This window comes from Prunus persica, chromosome G8 (assembly GCF_000346465.2).
Source record: "Prunus persica cultivar Lovell chromosome G8, Prunus_persica_NCBIv2, whole genome shotgun sequence".
Lineage (NCBI taxonomy): Eukaryota > Viridiplantae > Streptophyta > Magnoliopsida > Rosales > Rosaceae > Prunus > Prunus persica.
The window spans coordinates 16,228,990-16,237,303 of NC_034016.1; the positions used below are offsets into that span (position 1 = coordinate 16,228,990).

An 8,314-nucleotide genomic window follows, 5' to 3' on the forward strand; every position below is an offset into this window, starting at 1 on the left:
TTACAATTCCACGTCAGCACGCTTCACCTGAAGAAAGCTTATTATTATTACTTTTACCATAAGCTTCTATTTTCATATTTACCCATCTTTAACTTTTTTTGTTGGTTTTAAAATCAGTATTACAGAGAAGTTGTCTTAAAAATTTATGTGAATCAAGTCATACAAAAAGTAATAGTTGCGAATCAAGTCATACAAAAAGTAATAGTTGCGGAATTAGCTAGGTCAAGAGTTCGATTTCCTTTTTCCTTTTATTATACCTGCCTACACATTAATTACATTAATTGATCGCATTGCTGACCATATTGGGATGAGATTCACCTACATAGATTAGTCCCACGTAAATACTTTTACACATGGAATGGTCAGTGATGTGATCAGTACAAACATTTGTCTAAAGGCAACAAATGCAAGAAGGAACCCAACCACCCTTTACCAATCTCAAATTCGAAGCACATAGATATTTACATGAAAGAGCTTGAAATGCCATACAAGATGCATTCATAAGCATATTCGGATATTCAAGGCTTTTGATATTGAGTGAATAAAGGTCAAAAGTACAATGCTAACTTCTCTAACATAACTCCAAATGAAATCTATCAACCGCTCTTATTAGACTGGTAGGGTTGCAAGTTGAGTTCGGCCAATTCAGGTTGCCTAACATTCCTCCAACTTGATTCCGATCTTCATAAGCAGCTACCGATTTCTCGACTACAACTCCACTTAAATGATCAGGAGTTGTCACAGAACACAGGGTATGAGGGATCACCATTTTAGATCAACTACACACCCTGAAACATTATTCTCTTACCAAACTAAAGAACAATGCAAATGCTGATTATTATTTATTACATGCATATTTGCATTACGTATGGTAAACAAAGAAGTAAGCTGTATAGAGAGTTGGGTATTTGTCTGTATAAAGGATGTCTACCAAAAGGCGGCATACACTTCAATTTGAGGTTCTTTTCTTAATCATAAAGGGGCTTGGCATCACTACTCCAGTAAGCGTTTATGCTTGCACCATCCAATAGCAATCACATATAAGAATATGGTCCCACCAGTACTGCCACCAACAGTCCACATGAACTCTCGCATCCCTGCTTTTTCTGAATCAAACAGCTCAATTTTGATATTCATGCCGAAGATACCAGCTATAACAACAAAGGCACTCACTACCAGGGTTGCTGTGGTCAACATGACCCCCATTTGCAGGAGATGATTCTGTTTGTCATCCAACATTATATTGATGTAATCCTCTGTGTCGTCGACATACTCCCTCAGCTACCAAGAAACAACCAATAGAAAAAAAAACCAGTAACATGCATGAAAAGATGTGTTGATGACAAGAGGAACAGATTCCACATATAAAGATGAATGTAAAAAGATTTAATGCGTAAACTTCATAAGACGTTTTGATACGAAAGAAGAATAGGGTGTTGAAAAAAGGAAATTTTGGTCTTAGGGTTTTGGAAGGTATTAATGAATACTATCAATAAAGATTTAGCAGACTAGCAACATGCGTTTCTTTCCTAGCAATCCCATATATGATGGCTGCAAAATACCAAGGTTTAGTTATCTACTTTAAACAAAGGAAAAGAACTTGAAAATATTTTCCTCGTATATATAAGCTTGAGAACTGTGCAATAAAAGTGCACCATAGTGAGAAGACAATGACCCAGATTTTTCTGTCACAGTGGAAATTCTTCCCACCAAGGAACCAAATTACAATATAATGAGCCCACCTATTCCATTCAATTAGTAAGATCTATCTCTCACTTGATCAAACAAGCTAGAAAATTGGTTACAATTATCTACATCTTGATTAAGTCTCTACTGAGGGATAGCTTCAACAGAATCAAAACTGTGGCTAAAAACATCAATTTCATATCTAACTGTGAAGAATTGGCATACTGGAAGGAAAATCTAATTTAAGGCATTCACGGCCCCTTTCGGCTTGCTATGAGGTTACAGTATTAGAAGTAATTGAGGCAGCCATGCAATTTGCAGAAGACAAAATGATGTATACTATGCTGCTCAGAAAAAAAAAAAGATAAATCACAGCAGGTGAACATCAACTAAGAGGGCTGCCTAAATAATTTCCTACGTCAAGGGTATGCCAAATATCCTTTTAAATATTTTTTTTTTATACCCAGAAATCCACCAATCCTCAAAGCGGACACAGATTTGAAACTGGTGCCCCCGCCGAACCCTACAATCTTTGGGAGGCAGGAAACACTAGCAAATAGCTAGGTAGGTACCTTTGGGGATTTCAAACCTCTTTCCAACTAACCCCTCATTAGTATCCGTTAGAACCAGAATATTTTATGTTCACCTAAAAGAAGAAAAGAGGAGTACTTGAATATTTTTAGAGTGGCGCTATTCTCATCCCCAGTTTACTAACCCCACCCCCTCTCTAAACCCATTATTATTAAGATACCCTTAACCCTAAGATTATATATAAATATATATATACCTTAACTTTATTTACTTGAACAGCAGAGGCCATCCACCGCCATGGAGTCCCTATGGGAGCAATGACCAGAGGCCACCATTGGCTGGCCTTCTAAAGATGGAGATCACCGAATTGACCTCTACTGCCTAGGCTGGCTTCTCACATCACCACTGGCCAGTGATCTCAACTGCCATTTTTTTAATTTTTACTTTTACATGTTGTCCTTCAGTATAATTCAATACAGGCTTTAAGGTGGGTGGAGAATGCAAGATGTGAGTGGCAACAGTGTCACTCTATTTTGAATTATGTTCACTTAAAGATATTCACATAGAAAAAACTGACAGATAAAATGTACTTGCGTACCGTGGATAGCTTGTTTAGTGTACCATCAATTTGCACAAAATATGCCTCCAAAAGCATTTCAAGCTCCTCTACGTCAAGGTCCTTTCCCATAGCACTATGAGTGGAACTAGTAGTGTTCCCATGGCTGTCCCTGCTAAGGAATTGATGCTGGGGATTGTCAGGGTTTTGAAGATCACCTTCAAAATTGGAGGAACCTCCGGAAGCTTCCAATGAGATTTCAGTAGGAATCCTAACAAAAATAGAATGGGAAAACTTAGGAGTGAAGAATGGCATGCCTATAAGTTAAAATGAGAATGAGATTATCAGCTGCCTTGCCTGTCATCCATGTCTCTTCGTGGAGCTTCATTATCCATGTCCTCTCTCTCACTCAAAGATGAAGTGGTCGAATTTTCAAAATGTTGTTGAACCAACTTTTCAGTTAGATACATCTCGGCCATATCTTCATCATCATCAAGCAAGTGTTCTAGTTCATCCCTCACCTCGAGGTCAACATAATAAAAAAACAAATTGAACTAAATCATCTCGTTTAAAAAGTAATTGTACAACCACAAGCATCTATGGCCTAAGCCTGACCACTTAATCTTCACCATAAAAGTAAAGGGTATGTGTATTATCAAATGTTAAGCTAACCTTCTGAACGCGGCCGGTAATTGCAACCAAGCGACTCTTGATCTGGCGGACACGTTCCAAATTGAGAGTACTAATCTTTGAAGTGAGCTTATCTAAAGCTGGATGAGCTTCTTGCTCCAATGTCCTTGCCTGTTGTCAATTCACAAAACAAAACAAACAAATAGAAAAAAACAAGTCAGAAAGCACGGAGCAGATCATAAAATGAGGCAATGAGGAATATGATATTCACTCACTTCATTCTCTAAGCAACTGCATGCAGCCTCAAGGCATGCCTCCAATGCAACAAACTCAAAAGGCAGGACCTTCAACGCATCACGATTCTCCTCCAGACCTTGCTTCCCTGTTGCCTCATCTTCATCATTACCACCAACAACGCGTCTCAATTGTGCATCAGCCTCTGCCTCTTCCATGTCATACCAATTTGATTCTTCACCATTGCCCTCCTTATCCTGCCCAAAATCAACAACACCACACAACACCAAAATCACAATTAATAACACCAAAATCACAATAAAGAACACAACCCAATACCACAAATCACAATTACAACCACATAAAATCATAATTAGACAAAAAATGACGACTTTTTGGTACCTGGGTTTTGGCGGGTTTGGTGGTGGCTTGGTGATGGCGCAAAAGCCTCCGCTGAAGCTCATCAATAAATGGCGTCACAGATGGGTCTCTGGAATTGAGCAAGAGGACCTCCTGAGCGGTGATGATGGCCTTGATGTGCTCCAAGTTGATCACGATCGCTCTCTCTCGACCCAGTACCGTAGACGGGTACGAAAGAAGCGGATCCAGGATCCGAAGGTCACGGGCGGGTAGACCCGTTCGGCGCATGATGGCGTGTTTGCCCGCCTCTACCACCTGGGTTTGGCCGCTGGCGTCCAGAACCAGCCATGGGCGCACACCAAGGCCTTTCTTCCGCATCCCGGCGGCCACCGACATGCCCATCCCTGGCATTGTGGGCCGGGTCGGGTCCGGGTCGTCCTCCGCTGCACCCGACTTAGAGGGGTGGTGAATTGGATTAGGAGCTCTCATGGCTCTTTGGCTTCGCGTGTTGGGATTGGGATTTTGGGTACAATCTCTCTGCCTCTGTCTCCCTCTCTTTTGAAGAGTTGGGAAGATTTGCTTTGCTCTGTTTTAATTTTTCCTCCTTTTCCTCTAACGTGAGAAGTTCACTGTGTCATGTCGTCATGTCATCATGTGTCACTTTCCTAGTTGATACATCTAATACGTACTAAAGTATAACATTATTATTAGGGTTAATTACATGTAACGGTTTAGCCCCTATGTTTTAAACTTGATAAAAACAAACCTAAAGTTACAAGTTGTTACATCATTAGTCGATTTGTCTCTCAATCTCTTAAGTAAAATGCTTTTTTTATGACATAGCATTCGATATTCGAATGCACGCTATATTTTCAAAATATTCGAATACACGATATACTCTTGAAATATTAATGTATTTTAATACTTTTAAAATATTTGAGTATATTTAAAAAGTATAGCTGTGCGACTATACTTTTTTAATAAGAGTATATAGGTCTAGCAATTAGGAAATGCATTAAACCATATCAGAAGAGTTGTGAGAAACATACGTTAATAAATTTATATAATTCAAGCTGGAAGAAAGATGTGACATTTTGTTAGAACATTACATCAATAGATTCGGAAAACCAACTAATGTTTATAACCCAAAGTCATATTGGTTGGGAAAAAAAGTTTCTACAAATAATTCATGGATGATATTTGTTTTTATTTTAATTTTATTAATGTTAGATAGACTCACCACTGCACTTTCCATAATGTGGAATATTATAAAGTCACATGATCACATCAGTAATTTATAAATACATTAGATATACTTAATAAATACATTATTTAACTTTTAATTAGCACATAAATTAATCGAGCAAGCGTGAATGCTTGTACCAGGCAATAGCAATGACAAATAAGACAACGCTCCCAATGGAACCTCCCCCAACAGTCCACAAAAACTTTGGCATCCCAATTTTGGTTTCTTCCTTGAAGAGTGCTATTCTTACGTTCATCCCAAAGACTCCAGCCACAACGATTAAGGCACTCACCACAAGGGTTGCTGTGGACAGCACCACCCCCATCTGCAGCAGTTGGTTCTGTTTGTCATCCAGCATTATGTTTATGTAGTCCTCTGTGTCGTCCACATACTCCCTCAGCTTTATCATTATTTTTCAAGCCCATCACACACAAATCAAACAAAAATAAAGTCAAATAATGGTTACAAGGAGATGAACTCTACTAATTAAATGGCTAAAGTATGATTTCGGTCCTCCTAGTTTGAGCGAAGTTTGGTACCTATAGTTTCATTTTCTGCGATTTTAGACTTGTGCTAATTGTTTCAATTCAAGGACAATGCCTTAATTTCGTCAGGTATTTTTTTTCCGACCGAATTAGCATACGAGTGACACATGCGAGTCTAAGTTCAACTTTTTAGAGATGTAAAACACCTCAAATGTACCCGGCATGTGTGCTCCATTAAAAAAAAGGACAAAATTAAACTATTGTCTTTGAATTGTAACGACCAGTAAATTATATGACTAAAATCACGACAACTGAAACTAGAAGTTAGGGACCAAAAATCATAATCTGGCCAAAGTATAAAGATTACCCTATTTTCTTACCGTGGATAGCTTGTTTAGTATGCCATCAATTTGGACAAAGTATGCCTCCAAAAGCATTTCAAGCTCCTGCACATCAAGCTGCTTGCTTGTATTAGTAGTAGTTGTACCAATTTGGGCGTCCCTGCAAAAAAGTAAAGCAAAATAAAAATTGCTGACCTATAATATTGATATCAAAGTAGAGATAGAGAGATTATTATTAGCTACGTGCGTGCCTGTCGATTTCCATGTCTGCTTGAACAATTTCATCATCCATTTCATCGCACAGAATCGGCTCGTTCATGGATGAAGATGCAGAAGAATTAGTTTCTAGGTCTCGCTCAACAGACTTTTCAGTCAAATACATCTCGGCCATATCTTCATCATCATCTAGCAAATGTTCTAATTCATCCCTCACCTGCAGATCAACAAAATGCACCATCCATATCATTTAAATACCCAAAAAGAAGCACATAATCACGTGTATAATTAAAGAAAAATCAAAACCCTCAAAACCCAAGTGCCCAATTCACCTTCTGAACACGTCCGGTTATAGCAACCAAGCGACTTTTGATCTGGCGGACACGTTCCAGATTGAGAGTACTTATCTTTGAACTCAGCTTATCCAAAGCTGGATAAGCTTCTTCCTCCAATCTCTTCGCCTTCAAAATAATATACAAAAACAAACAATTACTAATTAATGAAACAATAAAAACAAAAATGTTATAAAATTTGGAGTAACTGGAGTTGATGTTTATACTTCATTTTCTAAGCAACTGCAAGCAGATTCAAGGCAAGCCTCCAATGCAACAAACTCAAAAGGAAGAACCTTTGATCCATACAATTGATTCTTCTCAACTCGACCCTGTTCATCAAACTGATCAGAAAACCCTTTTGGGGAATTCTCACGGCTCTCACCTCTCGACTGTGACTCTCCCAAATCATGCAGCCTGGTCCAGTTTGACTTCGACCCATCTTCTTCATTCCCCTCCTACACATTTTCACAAACACCACGCATGCAACTACTAAAAAGACTCTTATCCATCAAAATCTCTCAAGAAATAAAAGAAAAGATCGCATTGTACCAACCAGAGCTGCTGTGGTTACTTGGTTATGGCGGATTAGCCTGCGCTGAAGCTCGTCAACGAAAGGACTGACAGAAGGGTCGGCGGACTTGACCAAGAGGACCTCATGGGCGGTGACGATGGCCTTGATGTGCTCCAGGTTGATCACAATCGCTCTCTCTCGACCCAGAACCGTCGACGGATACATGAGAACCGGGTCAAGGATCCGGAGGTCCCTGGCGGGTAGACCCGTCCGGCGCATGATGACGTGTTTACCCGCTTCCATGACTTGGGTTTTCCCGCCGGAGTCCATTAGCAGCCAGGACCGGACGCCGGTAGTCCCCTTGGAGCTCTTCTTCCGCTGGCCCCCAGTGGGCAGGGGGCCCATTAACGGGGCGGAGTTTGACGGGTGGGGCAGTTGTTGAGGATGATGAGGAGAAGGAGGTCTCATGGTTTTGGCTTCCTTATGGAGTTGGTACGCAAAGATGTCACTGGTTCTTCATGGAAGAAGCGAACGAGACAGATATAAGCACTAGCTTTACTCATTTTTAATTCTTTCTTTTCTGTTTTTCGTTTTTCTGATAGGACTGTTTTGTTGTTGTTAGATCTGATGCGACTTTTTTATTAAATAAAAACAAAAGAATTCTTAAATGATTGTTTGAACCTTCATCATCTAGGGAGGTAAGCGCCAAGTAAACCTAATAATAGGTATGCCTCTGTCTCTCTCATCCTTACAAATTAAATACAAATTAACTAACTTTGAACTTCTTTTATTATTTATATCTCCTTGGCATATGCTCACACATGTGTCAATTAGTTTTATTTTTTATTTTTTATTTTTTATTTTATTTTTAGAATTAAGAAAAAATAACATGGGTAGTTATGGGTAAAAGTAGAACTTATTATTTGATTTTATTTTTAATTTAAAATTTTTTAATATGAAAAAAATATGAATTTACCATATGATCCTCATTTAATTAATAATTTCAATTCTTAATGTTTGAATTAACCAAGGGCATTTTCTGGTATTTTGAATATTTCACCATTCTCTACATTTTGCGCTATATATATAGATTATTTATTTATAATACAAGCAAGGGGAGATGCTTTTTTTATACACACACCACCAAAGTATCGAGGGAGTTGGAATCTTAAACCACTGATAT

General features: G+C 38.8%; 2 protein-coding genes across 2 annotated transcripts; both read right to left on the reverse strand.

Annotated features, from left to right (window-relative positions):
- Positions 429 to 4,620, reverse strand: LOC18767279 (magnesium transporter MRS2-3). Its single transcript, XM_007200923.2, has 6 exons — positions 4,040 to 4,620; positions 3,679 to 3,894; positions 3,446 to 3,574; positions 3,131 to 3,294; positions 2,816 to 3,044; positions 429 to 1,281 (listed from the first exon to the last, which is right to left on the reverse strand). The coding sequence occupies exons 1-6, from the start codon at positions 4,484 to 4,486 to the stop codon at positions 994 to 996; spliced, it is 1,473 nt and encodes a 490-aa protein (XP_007200985.1). The 5' UTR covers positions 4,487 to 4,620; the 3' UTR covers positions 429 to 993.
- Positions 5,246 to 8,111, reverse strand: LOC18767475 (magnesium transporter MRS2-3). The gene is made up of 6 exons (XM_020569665.1): positions 7,174 to 8,111; positions 6,845 to 7,075; positions 6,618 to 6,746; positions 6,321 to 6,502; positions 6,109 to 6,229; positions 5,246 to 5,643 (listed from the first exon to the last, which is right to left on the reverse strand). The coding sequence occupies exons 1-6, from the start codon at positions 7,597 to 7,599 to the stop codon at positions 5,353 to 5,355; spliced, it is 1,380 nt and encodes a 459-aa protein (XP_020425254.1). The 5' UTR covers positions 7,600 to 8,111; the 3' UTR covers positions 5,246 to 5,352.

What these genes read in the sequence shown, in the direction of transcription:
- LOC18767279 (XM_007200923.2), bottom strand. Translation starts at nt 4,486, where the DNA reads ATGAGAGCTCCTAATCCAATTCACCACCCCTCTAAGTCGGGTGCAGCG. An exon ending in GCAGTTGCTTAGAGAATGAA is followed by an intron (nt 3,575 to 3,678) that starts GTGAGTGAATAT and finishes AATTGACAACAG; the next exon opens with GCAAGGACATTGGAGCAAGA. An exon ending in TTACCGGCCGCGTTCAGAAG is followed by an intron (nt 3,295 to 3,445) that starts GTTAGCTTAACA and finishes GTTGACCTCGAG; the next exon opens with GTGAGGGATGAACTAGAACA.
- LOC18767475 (XM_020569665.1), bottom strand. Translation starts at nt 7,599, where the DNA reads ATGAGACCTCCTTCTCCTCATCATCCTCAACAACTGCCCCACCCGTCA. An exon ending in GCAGTTGCTTAGAAAATGAA is followed by an intron (nt 6,747 to 6,844) that starts GTATAAACATCA and finishes ATTATTTTGAAG; the next exon opens with GCGAAGAGATTGGAGGAAGA. An exon ending in GCAGACATGGAAATCGACAG is followed by an intron (nt 6,230 to 6,320) that starts GCACGCACGTAG and finishes ACTTTTTTGCAG; the next exon opens with GGACGCCCAAATTGGTACAA.